The 25,137-nt window shown below is 36.1% G+C and overlaps 1 protein-coding gene across 1 annotated transcript in view; it reads left to right on the top strand.

The window, feature by feature from the left end:
- SPON1 (spondin 1) overlaps positions 1 to 25,137 on the top strand; it is a 177,288-nt gene that overhangs the window by 133,908 nt on the left and 18,243 nt on the right. Inside the window, exon 7 of the mRNA XM_023929157.2 lies at positions 12,716 to 12,780. Coding sequence (XP_023784925.1) covers positions 12,716 to 12,780 — 65 coding nt within the window. The remainder of the gene's footprint in view (positions 1 to 12,715; positions 12,781 to 25,137) is intronic.

Raw genomic sequence — 25,137 nt, 5'->3', positions numbered from 1 at the left:
CCATCCTTGCCTAGGTAAACAAACAGATGCAAACCCAAAACATGCAGAGTTTGAATTCTGTAAGAGGTATTATTATTATTATTATTATTATTATTATTATTATTATTATTATTATTATTATTATCATCATTATCATTATCATTATCATTATCAACATCATTATTATTATTAAAAATATTATAATATATAATATATAATAATGTATTATAATATATAATATATAATATATAATATATAACATATAATATAGAATATAGAATATAGAATATAGAATATAAATATATATAATGAATAATATATAATATGTGATATATAATATTTATTATCATTATTATTTTTATTATATTAATAATAAAATAGAATAGAATAGAATAGAATAGAATAGAATAGAATAGAATAAAATAAAATAAAATAAAATAAAATAAAATAAAATAAAATAAAATAAAATAAAAATAATGATAATAATGATAATGATAATGATAATGATAATGATAATGATAATGATAATAATAATAATAATAATAATAATAATAATAGTAATTTACAGCCCACTGTGAAGCTACCCTTGTGCTGCACTGGTTTTTTTTGGCAGATGCACAGAATCAGAATAAACAATGACCACAGATTTTGTTTGGCTGCTTTTCAATTCTGCATATTTAATTAAAAAAGAAAAAGATGCAAAAATGAACAATACCAGCAGCATAGAAACTGAGAGCAATGATCTCACCTGGAGCTGGTGGACAATTTTATCCCTTGTGGTCATAAAGTTTCCATGTAATAAAAATGTTTAATAGATTTGCATCAATATTTTTAATATCTGATGCTTCATGTAAGTTTGAAGGAAACAAAATACAGTGCATTCATTGCCAGGATATTTTTTTCATAAAGCATTTCCTAAAATCAGCTCAACAGAAAATGGATAAACCTTTACCTTCCACATTCACCAATTCTTGCATTTCCATTGCCCAGAGTGCATTTTTGCAATGGATTGTGATATTTTTGTTTTTACTGATTACAATCTCTCCCTGGAGAAATTCCAGCTTACCTGTGTGCTCAATATTTTCCCAGATGCAGACATAAATCTGCTCCTGCAGACAAATTGCATACATATATCAGAGGCCAAAAAAAGGACCTTCTCCTAAGATCCAATCCCCAGTCTTTAATTTAGGTGAGCATTTGATTCAGGACTTGTCTTTGCAGCTGAAATGGAAAACCAGGAAAGCAGTCTCTCAGGCTTTCGGAAGAGAGACAAAAATAATCTTATCTTTGTACCATCCCTGTGGGTCTTTTTAGCAAGAATCTCCCAGGAATGCTCAGCCAGGACACACTTCAGGGAAATGCTGCCCTTTATCACCACACTGAAATGTAAAACATTTGGGAAGCGTGGTGATAATTTCACCAGGAATGTTATTGTAGGAAATTCTTTTGCTAAGGGATTGTGAATTAACCTGTTTTCCCTGCTCAGATGCTGAAGTTTCATTTATTTGAACACTTTAAAGCAGCTATTAAGAAAACTATAGGACCACTCACCTAAAATAAAATAATATAATTAAAAAGTAAATCACTGCTGACACCAAAGTGTGTTTTAAAGCAGCTGCAGTCAATAGGATGGTTGGATTTTAGTTCACAAAAATGAAAGGCACGCACCCACATGGGACCAATAATGCTGGGCCATTTATTGCAGAAGAGTTGTGCAGAACAAAGCAGAAGAAATGTGGACCTGAAAGCAGAAAAAGGAACTGTAAATGTTTAAGGCTTTTTGTGAGCTCTTGTGGAGCCATGGGAAGCGGTGATTAAGAGAAGTTTTTGATACAGTTGGGTCTGGTCAGGAAGAGAGAAGCATTCAGAGCAGTTTAGAGATCCCTGCCCCTGGAAAATGTACAAAGAACTACATGTAAAACAGGTGGCAAATAAAAAAAATCCTAATTACTTCAGAAGTCTGATGTTATCTTATAAAGTGTTAAATTCAGATTCACCTGGTCATGCTTACAGCAAGTAGCTCCTTCATCAAAAAGAGTTGTAATTTTGTATAATTCAGTTATTTCAGAACTAAAGTAACATTATTCATGAACAATATCTGGCCTTTCAAATGCTCTTGCCTGTTGTATTCTGAGCAATTCTGACTCAGAAAATGAATAATTGATAAGGTGCAAGTCTGTGAGCAATTGGGATCTTTTCAGTTCTTTGAGTGAGGAGGAGATTTGCTTTCATTTCTAAAAGGAGCAGAACATTTTGGAGAAATTGAAGCTGCCTGGTTCAGAGCATTAAACCTTGGCTCAGTAGAAGGGGGTTTTGTTCCCAGAGTTTTCACAAGCGTTTTTCTGATGGGAGGAAAGTCTACAGGAAGAGATAATGCTTAAAATTTCAGGTAATTCTAAAGTTTGAACACTGAGTGTGTTTAATTAACTAATCAGCTGGGTGGTGGGGGAGAAAACCCCGTGAGACAGCAGGAACTGCTCATCAGCAGAGAATACTGGATCTGAGTTCCCAGCCTTTGAAGATATTTTCTAGATTTTCCTGGCCATCACAGCAGATCTTAATGGACACTCTTCTGGTTTTTTTTTTTCTTAATGATTGCAGGATTTCTTCCTAGATCATAGTCTGTCTTCCCTTTCATTTCATTTGCAGAGTTCATGTGAAATGTTATGTGCTCTGTTTGGATTTTATAGCAGCAAATAGCTCTGTAGGAGGTCTATTGGTGTGCAGAAAACTTTGACATTCAAGACCGAATGGAGAGGCAAAAGGTCAATTAACTTTAGGGTAGAGATGGATGAGGGTGAATTAATGGTTGGAAAGAATTTTTTTTTTGAAGGTTGATTTTGTTAATTTATTTTTAATTTTTTTTTTCAAGCATAGATTATAACTCAATGAATCAAGGACAGGATGAGAGATAGCAGGTGTCCAGCTTTTTTGGATGGTACTGGGGGAAAAGGAATTGTTTAAAGTTTTTCTGTCCCTTCCTTAGACAAGTGTCCTCATTTGTAAGCCAGTTCTAGCCAGGTGTATATCAAAGGAGATGCATTTGCTCTTCAAAGCTGTGCCTGCTCAGGGTCAGGTTTGCAGTGTGCCTTTTAGGTTGCTTTTACATGGATTTTGGCTTTGAGAAAAGCATGGTTGGAGCCATAAATTACCCTTATTTGTTTGCTAGCTTACAGAAAATTAATGTAGTTAATTGTTCCTCAGACAACTTGATTGTGCTCGCCAGATTAATCAGGGTTTTACCCACAAATTCCAACTGATTGTGGGTGGTGCCATGTTTGCATGGAGCTGCTTTGGTTTGCAGAAAGTGGAGCAACAGGTCACTCAGTGGAGGAGAGAAAGTTTGGTGTCCCCACTTTTCCCTGGTGTCCCTTCCTCAGGGTTTTTACATCAGAGCAGGGACAGTGCCATTGTCAGGCTCATTTTGGCAAGTTCTGCAGTGTCATCACGGAGCTGAGGCCAGTGCTGGAGCCTTCAGACAGACAGACAGACAGACAGACATTTGCCAGGGTGCCTGGAAAAAACTCCTTTCTGAACTGCAAGGGGTGTATTTGTTCTGCCAGCTTTTCTGTGGTTCCTGCCCTGACGGTGCCAACAGGAGAGCTCCTGAACTCCGTCATTTAAATGCATTTTAATATTCTTTGAGGCCAGGTGCCATGAAAACACAAAGTGCTATTAATTAGCTCAAAAGACTTGAGAGAGTGAAGCAGTAATTGCATATTTAATCGACTCCCACCTTTTGCTGTGGGGCGACAACTCAGCAATTCTGCTGCGAGCGAATGTTTCCATCCCTTTATTTCAGTGTGCAGTCTCAGTGCCAGGAGAAGGGAAAACCCTGGGAATTTTGGGTGCTTTTCCATTAGAAACATGAGTGCTGGAAACATTCATTCTGATTAGCCACAGGGTGATGGGTTCTTAAAGTCACTCCAGTGAATAGAGTCCAAGCTTGGTAATAAGACATTTACCAGGCTTTGCTGCTCCAACCATTAACCCCTTTGGAAATTTGCCCTGCAATAACGTGGCTGTTCTAATCTCTTTAGGGATTAATAAAAAAAAAAACAACCTAATTTTATTTTAAGGGATAGCAAAGGATTTTAATGAAGCCTGGGATTCAGTGGGGACCAGTCTGGCCTGTGTTTTATTTTGGTGCAAATAAAATGGTGAATGATGGTGGTGCTCAGTGTTCTTCTGGAAATCCCTCAGCAGGAGCCTGGTGTGAGAGAGGATTTGAGGGAGAGGAAGTAAAAGATGAAGGAAAATAAATGTCTGTACACAGTGCCCCTGATTTAAGAGAACTGAGCACAATTCTAACATTGGCCAATCCTGATCACAGAGTTACCAGAAAAGAGTTTATTATTAGAGACCTAAAGGAATACAAATGAAATGATCACAACAGAAATATGTCCTTTACTATGGGAATGAGAACCAGCAAGGTTTATTAAACAATTACTGTGACTTTTTCAGGACTAAAAGTGCCATGGAGTATTTGAAATGTTTCATGGCATAAGGATGCATGTGTCATTTAATGATAACATGGCTAACAGCAAATCTCTGAAATTTAAACCTAATTTCAGATCACCAGCTTCAGAGATAAGCACATAAACAGCGTACACACGATTTCAAAACAGCCACGAGAAGGAACAAAGGCTGCACCTCACAAGAAGAGATTTTAGCAGTGCACCCAGGTAACAGCCTTAGGGCTGCCAGCCTGTGGTACCTCACAGCTAAAACTGAAATATTTATCCTGACCTCACTGCAGAGCTTGTTTCTCACTAATTCCCTACTTTTAGAGTTAACACTGTGAACACAGTGCAATATGGAAAATACCTGTATTTGTACTTTTAGAGTGCAAGCCTCTGTTTGTGGCCTTTAACTTAGAAATATTCTAATAATAAAATAACTGCATGAGTGCTGCTCTCAATTTGGTGTCCATGGGCTTTTCCAGAGCACTTCAGGGATGTTCCTTAAGAGAAACACCTTTCTTCATATCTGGCTTGTTACAGAGACCACATCAACCATTTCTATCTGGCTACTGCAGCCTCGTGGCTCCAGGGTTAAACTCTCAGTTTTCTCTCCTGTTTTTGCATTTCTAAATCAGCAAATAGAGACTCAAGCAGTACTTTCTACAATGGAATTAATAGTTCTTCCCTAATACGTTCATTATATCGAATGCAGTTGTCACTCTGCCAGCATCTCCTACATTATTTACTATTATTTACTATGATTTACTGTGATTTAATATGATTTACTATTAATTACTATTATTTACTATTATTTTCTAATAATAATTACTATTATTAATACAATGCTGTATTGTGCAATTCCTCTTTTAATATTAATTCTACTCAGTGGCACATGTAAAGTGAAGCCATATTTACTGATGTAAAGGTACTTGGAGCTCCTTAAGCTCAAGTACTGGTAGTTAAATAACCTTCATCTCACCCCCCACACTTTAATTTGCTAAAAAGCTATATTTATTTTTGGTTTTTTTAGTGAGTTTTGGTTTAGGTTTGGGTTTTTTTGGAAGAATTGGTGAAGAGTGGCTTAGACACTTTTTAATGAAAGGAAATTAAGCTGTTGTGATTGCCTCTGTACACCTAAAACAATTCTTTCTTTTTAATTTTTCTAAACTTAGAAAATTTTATTTATACATCCTGAATGGAATAAAACCCTTACATTGATTTGTCAAAGTGCTATCCAGGGTCAGGAAAGCTCACCCCACCTCCTGAGCTAATTTGCTGGAGCTATTTAAAACCCCTTGCTATTATCCAAATAATTATTTCTCCTCTGCTGAAGCTCCTACTTTTAGCTAACGTGTGAGCAAAGCATGAGGAGGAATAATTGTGACACCTGGAGTGTCACTGCCAGCACTCAGCAGATGACAGAATTGTTCTGTGCCCCTGTTCCCTGGGCTGCTTCTCAGAGCAGACCCAGCCTCCTCCTGAGCTTTCCTGCTGATTTAAGCAGTTGAATTTCACTTATTCCTAGCATGCCCAAGAGCCTGTCCCACTGCTTTCACCCCTGACTGTTCTGAAACTATTTCAAGGAGCCTGAGCGCAAAAAAAAAAGCTGTAGTTACCTGAATATGAGTCTGAAGAGTGAGCCTAGTGATTTAAACCGGTTTTACCATTATCTCCAGTGAATGCAGGTTTTGTCTTGCCACTTGCAGCTGCTTTATTGTGTTGGATTGTTATCTAGGGCTTTTTCCCCCCTGTTTCTGTTCTGGTGTCCAATCTTGGGAGAGTTGAAAATAGCAGTAGCTTTATAGCAGTTAGGTTTAAAGTCTAGCTTAGCCTAAAGGATCGATGGAACTGGGGAAGTTGAGACAGGGGGAGGTCAAAAGGGTGAGTGTTGGATAAACCCATCAAGCAGAGGGTGGGAGCTGCACCACTTAGGGTCAGCTTCAAAATCCAGTTTGATCCCCTGCTTTAAAAAGTAGCCACTGTGAACTGCAGTGAAAGGATTTTCCCTTGGGTTTGGTGAGGTGGTTTAGGATCCCAGGATGTTCCTGCTGGTCCTAGAGACAGCGGAGAGTTCGATGTAGAACGAAGCAAAACGTGCAGTGGAAAATCAACATGAACTGGGTTCCCAAGGGAGAATCTTCCCCAAGGACCCTGCTCAGGCAGAGAAAATGAGAGCTGAGATCCTCAGAGCACACCTAGGGCTCATTAGCACGCGCTGCTGAGCTTTGTGCTGTGCAGAACATGAGTTATTGCTTTATTGGGATCCCCCAGCTTATGTAACCGCACCTTGGCGGGGAGAAACCAGCTCATCTGAGGTTAGGGTTGCCCCAGCAACAGCTCTGTTATCAATTTCAGCCCACATTCACCTCCTGAAATCCCCACCCCAGCCAAAGGAAGGACAGGTGAGGCAGGAGGTTGTTAATGCAAAGAGAGTCGGTGCTTTTGGGATATAAACTCAGATTAACAATGAACACGCTTCTTTTTGCATCCCATCCCAGAAATTCCTTAAAAAGTCAGGAGTTCTAATTCCTGTAATTCCCTTGGAAAGCTCATTTCAAAGCACACAATGTCAGCTGACATCTGTGCAATCGCTGTCCCCAAATGGTGAAGCTTTAACACTCATTTCCATATTTTCTGGGAAATATGAACAACACCCACACTTGGGGAAAATTCTCAGCCCCATTACCTGACAGAGAGGTTTTTCTTCGTAAAAGTGAGCACAAAACTTCCAAGCATCTTTCCTGCACAGCACAGGAGTTCAGCTGGGGCTGTCTGAGGCAATGGGTTATTTACTTCCCAGAAACAGGGATGTTTTCAGGCAGTAACTGCTCAGAAATGGATTTAAATGCTTGGCTTTCCTTCTGTTTTTATTCAGTTTCACCCCAGCAGTATTTCTTTATCCATCTCAAACCCAAAATTGTGTTTTTAGCAGTTGTCTGGTTATTATGAAAAGCCTAGAAATTCCCCCAGACTTTCATAATTAGTGAGCTGAAAAACTCAGATTTTCTATTGCCTGAAATGACATTACCTATTTTTCAAAGAAAACAAACAAGACTTTTTAATTAAAGAAATGGCTAGTTATACAGGGAAATATTGAATTTGTAGGTTCTATGATCAAAAAAAAAAATGAATTCCATTCAGGCATGTTTATATATCTTATAATATGTGTGGTTTTCTCTGCTGCCACAAAATTGCTGTGATAAACACAGAGAAGTCAAAGTAAAATGGGAAACACAATCCTGGTATAATTCCACTGGCTGAAATGCATTTTTGCTGTTGCTTATGATAATTCCAAACCTGTGCTCCTGGCTCTAAGTATAATCTTCCTGAATCTAAATCAGCCATAGATTTAAACAGAATTTAGTTGTCATCAAATGATAAAAATTACTCTTTGATTCTGGGTGTTTTTCCCTCTCAAATGAAGCAATTTGTGATTACAAGCTTCACCTTTTCAAAAATGCTCTTTTTTTAAAGAACTGGAAAAAAAAATCCAGTAGTTGTACACACCATCCTAGAAACATCTCTGCCTGTGAAGTGAATCTCAGCACTGCTTTCATCCCAGGAATATTTTGTTACCACACAAAAGACACCTACTTCCCTTTTCTTTCAAAGTTTTCACAAATGTCAGAAATGAGCCTACACCAGCATCCCTTTTCATTCAAATACATCTGCAAAAATGAGGTAGGAAAGTTTCCTACAGATTTTTACCAGCAGGAGGAAACCTGCCATACTTTGTGTAATGGGAGTCTGTAATTTGTTGAGCATTAATTATCCAGATATTTTGTATTAGATAATACTTTAAAGGCAAGATTTTTTTTTTTTTCTTTGTGATTTCTGTGTGTGAGCACACAGTGGAGCTGGAATAAGGACAATTTATAGCAATCCTAGAAGACTGATCAGATTTTTAAGAGCACCCAAAAATCCCTCCAAAGCACTACATCATTCTAATTTTTACAGCACTTGGTTCCCCACAGAACTGTGCAATCCACTTTTTCATGCTCATTTTATCTCTTTTTCCTTTAACAACAAATTATTTTTGAGGGGAAGGATGATCCTGCAGGGGAAGATGCTATCTTAGAGCTCAGATATGTAGGTTTGTTTCCAGAAGACATCCAATTCATCGTCTGGGAACTGAAGATAATGTTGCTTTTTCTACTTTTTTTGAGAGCCTTGTGAAAATGAATCCACTGTGGAAAGGCGTTCAGATAGAGTGAGGGGTGCTGTGGAAGGAATTAAATGGTTTTTATTCTATAACAATGGGATGAATGCCAAGCAGCAGCAGTATGAAATGAGTGAAATTGAGCTCTGGCCCAGCCCAGGTGTTTTTCATTCCCACACTCCATTGGCTCTGGCTCTGATTTTGATGTCAGATAACACATTAGTTTGTTTAGCTGAACCAAATATTATCATTACTGCAGAGTGCTAAGTGATCTGCACACTTATCAATGCCATTTGATAAACAAAAAATAAAAATAGTAATAAAACTTCAGAAAAAAAGCTTGGAAATAGTATGGAATAGATGCTGATCATCTTGGTCACCAAAAAGTAGCAGGAGCACAAGGAATAACTTCCAGGGATTTCTAGATCCTACTCATCTCTCTTTCATTCAGAAGGTATTCAGATCACACTTAAAACTTTTGCTGAAAGCTTTCATTACTTTCTTTTAATGGATTTGACCCTTCAAATGTGTTGTTTTAAGTCCTCTTGGCTGAGAAAGATTTCAAATCAAGTTCTATCTTTAATGCTGCCTTTTTGAGCCATGTCCCACTTTCTGTTCTTGAAGCGAGGGAAGGCTTTTAATCTTTTGCAGGTGCACAGTGAAAGGTTTTAACTTTGCAGAGGTTTTGTGCCACAGGGTTCTGTGTGCTGCCATTTAATTACTTTATTCTGCATGAGCATTCATTTATACATTGGGGGAACAAATGGATGTAAAGCAAAGGATTAATTTTTACCAACTTCAGAGGGACAGTAAGGCTGTCAGTGTCTGAATGACATTATCAACCCTTTAAAATCATGCCACCAGGGATTTTTGGGGATCAGAGATTTCACAGGGGAAAGCTGTTGAGCTGTGGAGAAAAGGAGAGTTGTTTGCAATTTTCTGTGTGTTTTAAATCAAATCAGATTAAAGTCAATCTGGAAAGCACTTTGGCTCCTCTGGACTTCTTGAGCAAGGTTGTGTAGAGAAGCTTCCATTCTTCAAATGGAAGCTGGAATCCTACAATCATCCATAAAACTGAAATTGCAGCAGAAGCTTTGGGAGAAAAACCAAGTTTTGTCTGTGATTATGTCTAACCACACTTGAGGGATTTTCACCAGCTCCAAGCAGGAGCCTTGGTGCCCTTCCCTTTAACTTCTGACAGCGTAACATTTTGACACTCCATCATTTTGCAAACATTTTCTTTGCCAAGATGTAAGAGCTTCATTACTTTGAGTCATTTCTTCCAAGATAAATACAAAATTGATGACAACTTGCAACATGCCACAGTGGGAAAAAAATCCCAGTTCTTTTTTCCAAATTTTGGTGGGAATTTGAGACTTTGTTTACTTGAATTACTTTAATTAAAGCAAAACTTTGGGGATGCAAAGAGAAGAGTAGAATGGGTACAAATGTAGGACAGCAAGCACTAAGAAAATGTTAATAAAATTATGTTTTTATTCTGTTAAGATAGAAGTGGTGTTTTTTGCCTCTAATGTGAAGTCTGTGCAGTTGCTTTATTTGAGGCACTTGGGTTACATCAATTGTTATTTGTTCCTGATTTGTGGGTTTCTCTTCAGGCATTTCACATCCTCTCAGCTTCTCCCATCTGCCAATAATTATAGCTGTGGACATTGGCCAGCAAAACCAAGCCCAGCACCTTTTCCATAGATTGCTCTCCATCCACAGATCGTTCCCAGGGCTGGGAATTCCTGGGGAACATCAGTTTCCCCGGGCTGTTTGAATTGATCACGTTCATCCTCAGAAATGTGGGGTCACTGTTTTCTGGAGGAGCTCCCTGCAGGAGCCTGCAGAGGTGCAGGAGAGTGGCCACACCTGGGGCAGGTGGTGCTGCCCTCCCCGAGCCAGAACTCACCAGAAACACTGGGAATGTGCAGGACAGAGACACCTGAATAATTAGAATATCGGTAATGACTTAAATCAAGTTGTTTTTTAATCCTGTGTAATTGTCAAGGAGCTCCATGTATGAAAAATGTGTATTTTCACTCCAGGCTCAACAGAACACCACATTCTGTAATTTTTAATTTATTTTTTTTTTTAATTTGAATTTTTTTTTTCAATTCTTTTTTAAAATTTTGATTCAGAAGGTTTCCATGAATTCAGTGCTTGAATCTGAATTTCCACCTCCCTTAAAATTTCAGGGATGTCTGAATGCACCATGCACTGCTCCTTACTCCCTTCCCTCTGCACTTACTACTGAGCTGTTAGTCACTGCTCATCCACTCTTGGTGTTAATTTTTAATTAGAATAGCACGTGTTGAAATGCTTTCAGACATGTCTGGGTTTGATATTAGTGACATCATTAATGCCTGCTATTAGATATGCAGTGTATTATTTAATAAATGTGACCATCTGTGCTCATGGCAGACTTTTGTTGGGATGTAAAATGCACACTCTGAATCCAAATCTCATCTCGAGGCAAGTAAATAAAGATGGAAAGTTTTAGGATATTGAAACAAGGAAAATTAAAAATTAAGGAAAATTTCATTGTCAGGGACAAGACAATGTCCTTTAACTTCAAGCCTTTAACTTCATTCATTTAATCATGTTTCTTAATATTCTTAATATTCTTAATATTCTTAATATTCTTAATATTCTCAATAATATTAATAATATTAATATTCTCAATAATATTAATAATATTAATAATATTTCTTTTTAAACCACTTTGAGGGCAAAGATGTCTCTCTTCTTTTGCAAGTGTGGAGGTGAGAAGAGGGCAGCCCTAGATGAACCTGGTGAATCCCTCCTGCATGGACCAGGAGAGAGTGTTGGGCTCACCCAGGGTGTGCCTGGCCTGCTGCCATAGCTCTGCTCCTGCCATCACAAAATTCTCTTTTTTCTACCCCTATCAGTAGTGTGGGAGCCTGGTGAAACATTTTTATACTCACTGGCCTTTGTAGGGTTGGATTTTCAGCTGTTTTGGCTCAGCACACTTCATGTACTATAGGATTTTTCCAGACATCTGTATACAAATATGGATTTCCAAACAAGAGATTTTCCAGTACAGATTTTCCAATAAAAGTGATTTCCAAAAAAAGTGGCTTTTCCATCCACCCAGGCTAAGGGGGAGGTGATGTCACATTTATATTCCTGAGGCTGAAAGCCTCCTGTGTCAGCAGAGAGGGCCCATCAGCTCTTAATGCTCTTGCTTTGATAAAAATAGGGGCTGAGAGGATATTGAGGGTGGTGGAAACAAGCAGTGAAAGGTGTTTTCCTTGAGATGGGCTGTGTATGGAGCAGGGATGCTCTGGGCTGTCAGAACTATTGGTACCAAGCAAGAAATGGCACTGTTATCACTGAGCTGAAAGGTCAGCTCTGCTGGAAGTGCCAATTACTGGGAACAGATGAAGGGGGTTTCTTGGTCTAATTGGGAAATATTTTTAAAAAGACAGTAGAAATCATGGCAGTGAGTTGTGAACTTTGTGTCCCTCAGGGAGAATTCCTGGTGTGGATTCCTGAGGGAGATGGGGAACACGCTTCTGGAGAAGTGTGATCCATGTCTTGTGGGCATCAGAGCCTTGTTAAGGTTCTCCTGCCTTTGTCCCCAGTTTATTGTAGCAATATCAAGTTTAAAAGTGCCAAGGCAAGGATTACAGCAGGCTTTAGGAAATGATCTTTGTACACTGCTTTGTGGGCTTGCCACAGATGGCTGCTACATTTCACCCTGTGATTTCCACAGGCATCAATGGAGAGCAAAGAGAACGTGGAACCAGCGCAGTGCATCCACCACGGAGCCTTTACATCCCTCCAGACATAAAGATAATAAACAAGACACAAATAACACATCACAGGGTGTGCTGGGTTGCCTCTAGTTTTTATCTGTAGACCTGTCATGTATTAAGAGTGATTTTTCTGTCCTTGCTTGGTATCAAGCAGGTGAATTCCTGCTGGAAGCTTTCCCTCAGCTCCTGATGCCAAACCACCACCATCTGCAAACTGCTGCTGCTGCTGTTTAAAGCTCCTAGTCCCAGGCTGATCTGGTGCTTTGTGCTTTTTATTCTGCTGTCAAACATATTGCTCTCATTGTAAAAATGTCCTTTGTCTCTCTCCACAGAGCGATGAGGTTCTGACAGTGATCAAGGCCAAGGCACAGTGGCCAGCCTGGCAACCTCTGAATGTGTAAGTAAGTAGGGAAGTGTCTGTCTCAAGAGCTTTGTGTTGAGTAAAGAAACAACCCAAAAATTTGTTGGTAGATGAGTTTGATGAGTTTTTAAACTTTTTTATTTCCTTCTTCTTTTCCTTCTTCTTTTTTCTTCTTTTTTCTTCTTTTTTTTTTTTCTTCTTTTTTCTTCTTTTTTCTTCTTCTTCTTCTTCTTCTTCTTCTTTTTTCTTCTTCTTCTTCTTCTTCTTTTTTCTTCTTCTTCTTCCTCTTCCTCTTCTTCTTCTTCCTCTTCTTCTTCCTCTTCTTCTTCCTCTTCCTCTTCTTTCTTCTTCTTCTTCTTTCTTCTATTGGTGTGTTTGTTTAGTTTGTCGTTTTGTTTTGTTTTCCTGCTTCTCTCTTTCTTTCCTCTTTAGGAAATCCTCAGTTTTTGACACACTTTGGTGGGCTCAGTGTGGCAGCAGGACTGTCCCATCATGGAGTTTGTGCCATAAGCACAATTTGTCCCCCACATGAGCAGTGATCATCATATCACAGCAGTGGTCCATCCATGCCTTCTCAAATATGTTCTGCAGTTGTACAATGTACAAATATGTACAAATATGTTGTACAGAGCATTGTAGTTCTGCAGCAGCAGCATTTTTTGGTGTCCTGTCTCACACTCTGTGCCATGCACTGCTACAGCAAACCCTCACCCACCAACAAAAAACTCTCAGAGGATTAATTAATCCATCCAAATGCCAATCTGAAACCCTCCATGCTGGCCTCCTGGTCCTGCTGGGGCTGTAAGACAAATGTGGTTGTTTCACCAAGTGAGACAGAAATCTGCTTCCCAAAATCCTGGATGGGCTCTCCAGCACCCAGCTGGAGAGGGGAGAAAACTCCTCTTTGAGGATGCTCCTGAAATTCCTGCTGGCCCCTCAGGGCTCCTGGATAATTTATCAACACTTGGCCCCAGGTTCATACTCATTATCCAAACCCAAGTGAGTGAGACCTACAGGAAGTGACTGAAGATGAGAACACAATAAAAAGGATCTGAGCTGACAGTAAATTAATTCATTTTACATATACAGTAAATTAAATCTGTGGAGAAGGAGGGAAATTAGTTTACTACAAGACTGTACAGGAAAAATATTCCTGTTTCCTATTTCCTGGAAGCAGTCAGTGAAGCACAGTGTCTGATTTGGTCAGCTGCATTTCAGAGAGTATGTGAAAGCTTGAAGGTTAGATGAAAAAAAAGCAACAACAAACCTGCAAAAGAGTTCAGTTTTCAGAAAACATCCCCTACCCTAAAGGGTCTTAGAAACTCTTAAGCAGCTTAGGACTTAAGCTATTCACTTTATCCCTTCCCTTCTGCAAAGGAAAAAATAAAAAAAAGAGGTTAGGAGGTGAACTCAGCTTAAATAGTGAAAAGATTCCTGATAGCTGATCCCTCTTTAATCTAGAAAAAAACCACAACCCAACAAACAAATGAAAAAAGAAAGCCAACACCAAAGTATCAAAGTGTGAAATCCCTCCTAGCATGGAAGCTAAGGAAATCCATGGCAAGGAAATGGTTTGGGAAAAGACTTTAGCACTGTGACTGACCTTGAGGGCAGCTTACCTGAGCATGAGATGGATTTTCCTTCACTGGAATATATTTTAACCCTGAGAAAGTCTTGTGGGCTCTGTACAGGAGCTGCAGGTTGGGCTTTTCTGGCACATGTAATGCAAGAGTAATAAATATTAATAATAAAACCAATTATTATTATTATTATTATTATTATTATTATTATTATTATTATTATCATCATCATCATCATCATCATTATCATTATCATTATCAATATCATTATCATTATCATTATTATTTTTAAAAATACAAATTATATAATTATATTATAATTAATAATTAATAATAGTAATAATAATAGTAATAATAATAAATGATAGATAATAGATAATAGTTAATAGGTAATAGATAATAGATAATAGTTAATAGAAAATAGATAATAGATAATAAATAATAAATAATAAATAATAAATACAAATAATAAATAATATATAATAAACAATAAATAATAAACAATTAATAATAAATAATAAATTATAGATCGTAAATAATGAATAAATAAATAAATAATAGAAAATAAATAATAGAAAATAAATAATAAATAATGAATAATGAATAATAAATAATAAGTAATTAATAATAAATAATATATAATAAACAATAAATAATAAACAACAAATAATTAATAATAAATTATAGATCGTAAATAACGAATAAATAAATAAATAATAGAAAATAAATAATAGAAAATAAATAATAAATAATGAACAATGGATAATAAATAATAAATAATTAATAATAAATAATATATAATAAACAATAAATAATAAATAATGAATGATAAATATATATAATAAATAATAAATAATAATTAATAAATAGTAAATAATAAATAATAATAGATAATCCCTTATTTCTGGGCTGATCCTGGAAGTTCCCAGGATCTGGTAGTGCTTGCAGCTGTGGACAGCACTTTTCTCCTTGCTGCCTTCCTTCCACTCACTCCAAATTAAGGCTTTAAAATGGGAACTTTTTCATTGCTCTGCTCTGATGAGCCCTCAATGTGAAACCAACCATTTATTTTCTCACTCCAGCTTCTGTCCTAACGCAAGAGCCGTGTCTGATGTTTGATATCAAAGCAAACAATGCCACTGGAACTGCCTGCTGGGGCTGCTGGGGAGGTTTTGGCACAGAGCAGTTTTGTGTTTTCCTCACAGGAAGATGGAGAGAGGATCTCCTGCTCCAAAGTCTCAATGCATCATCTCGAATATATCACATCACGAAAGTTAATGCCAATTAAAGTGTGTTGCCCCAACCATGATTCCAAATTTGATACAGCCCCAAGAAACCTGGCAAAAATCTGAGGGTGAGCAGCTTCAGATGTTCTCTATTCTTTCACAGATGTGCCTGCAAATATTTTTGCAACATCCTCCACGTGTTTTTACAGTCAATTTTTACCTTTTCTCTATGGCAGTTCTCACCTTTCAGTAACATCAAAAAGAATAAATCTTGGTATTTTTTACTTTCAAATGCTCTGCAGGGGTTCCCCTAACCCTTCACTTTGTAGGTGGTGTTTGATTTTTGTCTTTTTTTAACAATATTTTTTATTATCTTATTTTGACACTGTGGCTTGCTTTTTGATTCCACTTAAAAATACAATCTAAGCTTCACAAGAGGACAAAATTTTCAATATTCTTTCACTGTGGTTAATTTCACGTTTTCTATAGTGGATTGTGCTTCTTGGACTTAAGAGCTGTGCAAGTATTGTGTAATGACTCCTCAGGATAAACATTTTTTTCCATTGTTGCACACAGAACAACCATCTTATTAATCAAGAATCAACTAAAAGTCATGAATATTTTAATTTTTGCATAATCCTTGGTTATACAAATGGATGATGGGGTGTGGTAGTAGTACCAAAGTGGCATTACAGTGTGCCATGATAAGCACAGCATAAAAACCCTCCCAAATGGTTTCACAACAATTAGAAAATGCATCATAATATTTTTTTTTATGGGGGTTTATAATGCCAAATGTTGGAAAATTCAGCCTGCTCTCACTTCAAAGCTTCCCTCATGATTCCATGCCATCCACCACGTGGAGACAGCACCCTGCCAAACCTCCCTCTCTGGTTTTTGGGGACTCTCTTTGTCACTCTTTTCCATTTCCATTTTTAATTCTCACCACTCATCTCCACCACCCTTAATTCAGTTTCTTAATTCTTCAATTTCCAGCTTGCAGAAAGCTCCCCCTGAGCTTTTCCCACACAGGAGACAGCTTTGGGTGATTTTTGTGCAGGTTTTATGGCTCCCTAAGTGAAGGAACATCCCTGGCAGCATGAGAAGGATGAGTGCCAGACCGAGTAATAAAACATTTTGCTGTTGCTCATGTTTGAATCACCAAGTCCTGTGTCTGAAATTCTGACTTGAAAGAACTCACAGGGGGTGCATTCCTCCTTGAGCACTCTGGTATCAGTCCCCAGCAAGCTGTCAAATCAAAGCAGGTTTTCTTATCTTTCTTGTATAAACAAGTGCACAGCTCATTGCTCCCCTTCCTCACAGCCATTTCTCAGGCAGAGTCAAATTTTATTTTCATACCCAGCTGCAAATCACTGGCCTTTGGCTGTGTGGAGGATAAAATACATCAAAACCTGATAGTACCACTGCTCTCCAAATCTGCATAGCTGGCACCTGTAAAATAAACATGCCATGACAGAAAAATGTGGGATAAAGAAGGCAAGACTTTTAAAGCTAATATGCATCAAATTCACTGGGAGAGAGCATCTTTTTAAATTTTGCCTCGAATTCCCTTTCCCAAAATCACAAAATATATATATATATTTATTTTTTTTTTGGCTGTGCTTGTTATTCCTTCATTCCTTTTATTTCAAATCTGGGCATCACTATTGAGACACAGAAGGAGAAGTATTTGAATTGTAATTCTTTTGTCTAATCACTTTGTTATATTCCCTGTAAGCCAGGGAAGCTCACAGCCCTGTGCAAAACTGTGGAATCTGAAATTCCATGTACAGCCTACCACTGATAAATACAAACATGGATCCCACTCAGGATGGAAATCATTCTCCAGGATGTAAATGTTAAAGTTTAGTAGGTCAACCTATAGAAAACACATTTCAGTGTAAAAATTCAAGGTATTTTATCTTGCTAAGCAGCATGGTGAGAGTCTCTGACACATAAAGACGTTAGCTTTTATCAAGTGTACACAAGAATTTTCTTACTTCTTGATTTTTTTTTTTAATGCAAAACCTCTTTTTCTTTCCAACCTTTTTGTTACCTCAGTCCATTCTTAGTTACAATCAATGTACCTTGAAGTGAAAGGAGTTTTCTTTAGTATCATTCTGAGCTATCTGAAGTTTAAAAACTGTCCTTTCCTTCCTTATTGCCCCTCCTGTTTCCATTTCCATTTCTGTGGGTTATCATGGTCCTGTGGCTTCCCCTTGTGCCCACATCTGACTCTTTTCCTCAGCCATTTCAGCAACTCTTTCCCATTTTTTCCCACTTTTCTTTATTTTGAGATTAGCTGAAAGAAAAGGAGGCCTGGTCCTTTATAATTCCAATGGATGGAAGTATTTAGTCCAGATTTTCTAGGTTAATACAGTTACCTCATCACCCCTTAAAATTATCCCATTTTCATTTCAAGTCTTGCATCCCTGTGATCTCTTTTCTCTGACTACAAAGATTTTAGGGCTGTTTTTCCTGGCTTGCATGGAGGAGATCAGGAAATGGGACAGCAGATTCCTAGGTGTGTTTTTTTAGCATTTTTATAGGTAATGTGACTTCAACTCTTCCAGAAATTAAAGAGTAATCTATAGAAAAGATGATGGAAAAAAAAAGAAAAACATATTTGGGCTTTTGAGCTGCTTTGCTTCTCACTTTACTTTTACTTTGCACACATTTTTAACTTTTGCTGGTTTTATTTCTTATTTTAATTTCTTTATTTCTTACTTCACTGTAATTTGCTGCTGGTCCTGTGCCCATAAAACTTCTCTTCCCTAAAACACTTAAATCCATGAGTGGTGTGTTGGATGTTGGATAGAAAATGTCCCAGGTCAGAGCTGGAACTCCTCACTGTCTTCTGAAATTAAATATTTCCTTCTCCTCATCTTTGTTAATCAGCTCCATTTATTGTGCTGTAAACACCTAATTCAGTTCCTGAGGTGTTTAAATACTAAAATAGATATTAATCACATTATATCTTTGTAAAAATATAACCAACAGCACCACATTCTGTTCCTGAATATATACAGAATATATAGAATATATAGAGCAGAAATTGCTCTATTTCCACCTTTTTCTTCCTTCTAAACTCTCTTTACAGCACTTAAAACAGAATGTTTGAATTAGGTAAATTTGAAAAGAAAACACTTAGATTTGTCTCCTTTTTTTGACTCTTATTTACTGAATTCAGCTTAAAAATACACAAAGTTGCCATTCAACCAAAGATTTAAAGTAAATTGTAATTTTTTTGTGTCTAGTTGAAATTGATTTGCCATTACTTCATTTTTCTCCACTGAAAATAGGAAAAAATTACAACATTTGCATAAAATTCAAAATAAATGGAGTAGTTCTTTAGAACCAAAGTTTCAAGTAGACATTTCTTTTTGTGATGTCCTAAAACATAAATATGTGATTTGAGGAATCTTTTTCAGGTTTACAGAAAATCTGATAGAATTAATTTTATTTTTCAGGCTTTAGGTAATTGATGTGAATATCTGTCTGTCTGCAGAATTAGAGAAATTAATTTACCAATTCATCTATGTTAATTATCTATTTCTCTCTAAGCTGCATGTGTGGGTAAAATACATGCATATAAAATACAAAAAAAATACATGTATATAAAATACAAATAAAGCTGGCTTTTTTCTTTTAATAAGACCCATATTAAAAAAAAAAAATATTTGTAGGCTGAAATCAAAATCAGTACCTTGTTTTTGTACCTACATTTGGAGTGATTTGTTTTGGAGAGATCCATGTGGAAACTGTTGGAGGAAAAAGAAACAGATGTACAGAGTGGATTTGTGGCCTTGATCAGTGATTTTACTGCAGGGAAATAAAGATTCCTCTGTCTCCCTGTTTAATTGCTGCCTCAGATTTGGGTAAAAACCAAGCTGCTTATTCCCTGGCATCGTGTTTTAATTTTGAGAGAGTCATTTATTTATTTATAATGATATATAATTATATATATAGATTTAATATTATACATGTATTTATATAATTTATATAATATATATATTATTTTATATATTAATATTTTATATCTATAGATCTAGATCGAGATCTGATATAGATATAGATATAGATATAGATATAGATATAGATAGATATAAATATATAGATATACAGATATAGATATAGATGATATAGATGATATAGATGATATAGATATAGATATAGATATAGATATAGATATAGATATAGATATATAGATATAGATATAGATATAGATATAGATATATAGATATAGATATAGATATATAGATATAGATATATAGATATAGATATAGATATAGATATAGATATATAGATATAGATATATAGATATAGATATAGATAAATAGATATAGATATAGATCTATAGATATAGATATAGACAGATATAGATATAGATATAGATATAGATATAGATATAGATATAGATATAGATATAGATATAGATAGATATGGATTAAATATAGATATAGATAGATATAGATAGATATAGATATAGATGTAGATATAGATGATATAGATATAGATATAGATATAGATAGATATATAGATATAGATATAGATATAGATATAGATATAGATATAGATATAGATGATATAGATATAGATACAGCTATAGATAGATATCTAATTATTTCTAGAATTATTTCTAGAATTACTTATTACCAATGCCAAGGCTCAGATAATTAAGCAGTTCATGCCAGTACATCTTTTAAGGTGTGTCAGATAATGCTGATTTGTGCTGAAATGTACCTTGAGTGACCTTCCCACCGAGCTGCTTTCACGTTCTGCAGGGACAGGACACTTTTGGTGGGACCAGAGGGATTTGTTCAGAGCCTGTGGTGTTTGTTTGGATGTTGAGTGTCTCGTTAGGACTCTTGTGGTTGGGTTCTTTCTCCCCTTGGACTGACATTGATGAGAGAGAGGCAGTTTGCTCTTGTTCAGACTTGGTTGTTTATTCTCTTATCTGCATTACATATATACAGGGTACAAGGAGCTGAGTGCACTGAGATAGAAAGGTGTAAAATGGCCAACAAAGATCTTCTTCAAGGTCTTTTACATGTCCATTTACCCAATTAACAAATGCCAAGTAAATTATTTTCCTTAGTGACCCAATGACCCAACACCTGAGTGCTGCACTGAATAATTCTCTATCCAATCACTCATTGCTAGCCAAAAACCTCCAGGAGAAGAAGATGAAGAAGGACAAGAGACAACAGCCTAAATCCTCCACCTTGTCTCCTGTTCTCTAAAGTGGTTTAAACTCTAAACTTTAACTTTTTCACCCAGTGACATAAGAAACTTTCTAATTTACACACATTTTCAGTTTCTCTACTTAACTCTAGCAGTTGTCCCCATGGTGCTGTGTGGAATTCAGAGCTTTCTTGGGTGCCAGAGTTAGATAAAAGTATATATCTTGCATTTCTGACCCCAACAGTTTAGGAGCTCCATGAATTCCAGAGAGGGACACTGAGTGTGTCCGTAGGACATGGAGCCACCCAAAGCTGCTGTGCCTCATTTTCTGCCTCAGTGTGGGGACACCAAACCCAGGCAGAAATTCCCCCTCTGTTTTCCCCTGGAGCCAGATGTTTGCTGTCTCCCCCTCGCAATCCCAGGGGCAGGGATGAGTGCTGGTCTCTACTAAATTTTAATCAGCTTTGAGAGGGGAAGATTTAAGGCAATGCACCTTTCATCTCTGATAACAGAGAGGCTTTAGATAAAAAACAGAGATGAATTACCCAGAGCCCTGCAGACTGGACACCTGGCAATGTCTGTAAGTTAATTCTGGGAATTAATCTCCCTAGAAGGTCTTATTAAGGATTGATAGAACTATTCACACCAAATTCCTCAGAGCTTGCAAACTAAAATTCATTGGAAAAAAAAAATCCCACCAGTTCCTATCCATCCCCTTAAAACACCTGAAAATTTCCTTTATTTATTTTAAAATATTATGAAGTGGCAAAAGTTTGGTTTTGCATTGGGGGAGTAAATTCTGAGGTTGGTTGCTCGTTTTCAGTTGATGTAACCCTTGTCCTGTCCCATTAAGGGTGATGAAATTATTTCCTGGCTTGCAGAAATAAAAAGCTGCCCATAAACAGGTGGTATTGGTATCAAAATGTAATCCATAAAAATGTACAACAGAAATGAGTGAGTTATCCAGTTGCTCAATTCACTGTCCTCAGACCACCCAGCTGAGATTAAAAGCAAACAACAAAAGCCCACATTTGACCATGAACACTTGAATTTGGGTTTAAATGGCATTCAGAGAGGCAAAATACAGATGAACTTCAATTAAGCAGCTGTAATGGGCATTGTCTAAATGATATTTATTGTTGTCTCTAAAGGGATAAGAAAAGTTCATATCATAGTCCTTTAATCATCTCTGCACTGGATGTCATTAATATTTGGTTATACTAATTGATTATAAACAATGATTAGAAAAATAAATCAGGCATGGGTAATTTTTTTCTGGTGTGACTGAGTCAGCAGAGGGTTACATAAAAATAAGGAAGATTGTTATTTATTATTCCTTCTTATATTCCTTATAAAGGCTGTTTTTCATGCTACTTGTTAGACATTTTCTGCATTAATCTGGTTTCAACTTCCACTATTCTTTTAAAATAGTAAAATAGTAAAATTCTTTTAAAATAGTAAAAAGCTTGTGCATTTTCTTGCCTTCCAAGTTTTTTCTATTCTTCCATAGCTGCATTTAACCTATTGCACACCTCATGGTGTGTCCGTGGTGAACAGTTATTTTTAACTAAAATTTATTTTAATGTATAAAGTTATTTTTAATTAAAAAAAGAGTGTTACCTCTTGCTGTAAAAGCAACAGCATCAGTCCCTAGGGTAAAGCGGGCAGCATGAACAGCTCAAAACGGAACAACTGATTTAAAAATAAAACATAAATATGTAAAATATATAAAATATATAAATATATAAAATATATAAATATATAAATATATAAATATATATAATATAAAAATATATTTATATATTTATATATAAATATATAAATATATATACATATATACATATATATACACATATATATACATATATACATATATAAATATATACATATATACATATATAAAATATACAAATAAATAAATAGATAAATAAATAAATATATACATATATAAATATATATTTATATAAATATATAAATATATAAATATATAAATATATAAATATATAAATGTATAAATATATAGATATATAAATATATAAATATATAAATATGTTTAATATATATATAAAACATATGAAATGCCATTTGCACAAGTGATAACAACATGAACAACAAAAACCAAAATGAAAGGAGTGAGGAATGGCAAGGAGGAAGAGGCTGATGAATTGTCTGAGCTGCAAATTCACCCTCAGTGGCTCGCCATTGTAACGAGTGAAATGTAGTTGGATTTGACACCTCACTGGATTGATGTTATCCTGAAAGAAAACACCTTTTTATTTTATTTATATTTTTTTCTGAAGGGTTATGATAGGCTTTTCTCTTGACAGATGAGTTGATTTAGATTTTGAGATGCTTGAAAGTATTTTTTTTTTAAATTCCCCAAGTGGCTGTTTCCAATTCCAGCTACCCTGTTACAAGAATAAAAATGGTAATTCTGTGTTTTAAGGGACTCTGTAAGGCACTCTGGGAATACTTAAAAAAAGATTTTGTATGTCTTGTCCAAACTTAAACCCCTACATGTTTTTGATTGAAATTTTCATGCCAAGCTGGAGGAAAATACAACGTTTGACTTGTGTTTAGAATGTTCTAATAGCTGTTTATTGATTGAGGTTTTGTGTTGCCATCCTCTGGAAAAATGACTCGACGATCAATGAGTTGAAAAACTCCTCCAAACCTGACGGAGTTTAACGAATTCTCAGAGATCTCTGAGTTCCTGTGATTGCTTGGTAACCTCTGGTAGCTCATTATTCCTTCAGAAAATCACTTTCTCTGGGATGCCATCACTGGATGAGCACAAATTCTGCAGAGGCCACAGGGAAATCCAAAGAAACGCGGTGAGAACTAAATCAGGACACGGAGCTCAGGCTGAGGGGGGAGACATTTGAAGCTTTCAGGAATAAAAAGCGATTTCTGATGGTTAAAGTGAGCTGTTTTGGTGAAACTGCAGGAGGAAATGGAGGGAAGCAGCACATGGGAATTGCCATTTGAACTCTATATCACAGCTGGCAGAATTATTCTTGCAAGACATAATCAAGACGTGAATTTATATAATACATAAACAGATGTAAATGTGAAAAACCTTATTCTTTATCACAATAATGATTTTTCCTTACATCAATTACAAGTAAAAAAAGAAATAAATCTTGAAGCCCTGTAACTAAAAAAATAAAAATAAAAAAAAAAAGATAAATTCAAGCTAATTTCCACAGAAACTAATTTCTTTAAAGTAAAAGCATTCACAGAAAATATAACAAAGGCATAAAGAAGACATTTATCAGAGGAAAAATACATTCTATAGGAAAGAAAAAAAAAAGAAAAGTACTTCAACTAAAGTAAAAATGTTGTTCAGAGTTGTGTACTCAATTTTTGGGTGAGATCTTTTGTCATAGCTGTGTGGCAAAAATGCTTCTTCACCAGGTGTCATGTGATGATGAAAATGCTTTGTCTTTTAAAAAACTCAGGTCCCACAATCAACTCCTCAGAAGGGAACAGGAGTGAAATCTTTAAAAAATATATTTCTGGCTTTGGATTTTCAACAGATCTAGTTAGACACAAGCTTAGGAAGCCACAATGAATACTCCCAGAACTTTCTAGTCCTTCCCTGGTACCCGCTCCCACAAAAGGATGTGTCAGGAAAAAATGGAAATATGATGTTCTGGCAGCTCTGATCTTTCTAATATAACCTTTTATGAATGTGGATGTACAATTGGAGCATCAAAAGTCAGATTAACTTTAGTTGTTTCTTAAAATAATTAAGATTTCCTGCAAAGGTTTCTGTTGCTTTCCCCCAGTTTCTGTTGTCCTATCGAGCAGCTGTTTTTATTCTTGCCAGGTAACATTTTGTTTCAATGGTGCCACTATGGCCTGTGTCTTTATTTTTTATTCTATTTTACTTTATCATTTTATATTCTATTTTATTATTTTATATATTTTATTTATTATTAAATCTCTGGAGGGTCTTTTTTCCCCCCCAGGAATCCCCATCTTGTCATCTCCCACTGTCACATCGTGCTGCCTACCCTAAAATGGGGTAAGAGATCTGTCAATCCCGCTGGAAATGAAATTTCCTTCCCCAAAATGGTAGCAGTTTTCAAAGTTTGGAGGTTTTGTGTACAGAATGACAGGAATGAGGAGGCCAGACAGAGCCTGGTGTTTCTATGGTGACACAATGATGTGTCTGGCCCAGCTATTTTCTCCTTTTGTGATTTTATTGATAGCTGGGACTCGTCCAGTGGAGTTTAATATTTGCCAAAAATAGAATGCTAACCCCCAATCTAATCAGAGACAGTAATGCAGAAAGGACAATCCAATATAAAAAACACCAAAATACGGGGGGAAAAGTCAGCTGTGACTATTGATAACGTGAATTAAAATACATGAATTTCTCTGGAGCTGTGAAATAG

Source organism: Cyanistes caeruleus, chromosome 6, assembly GCF_971803275.1.
Source record: "Cyanistes caeruleus chromosome 6, bCyaCae1.hap1.1, whole genome shotgun sequence".
In the NCBI taxonomy this organism is placed as follows: Eukaryota; Metazoa; Chordata; class Aves; order Passeriformes; family Paridae; genus Cyanistes; species Cyanistes caeruleus.
This window is presented reverse-complemented; position numbering and strand designations above follow the sequence as displayed.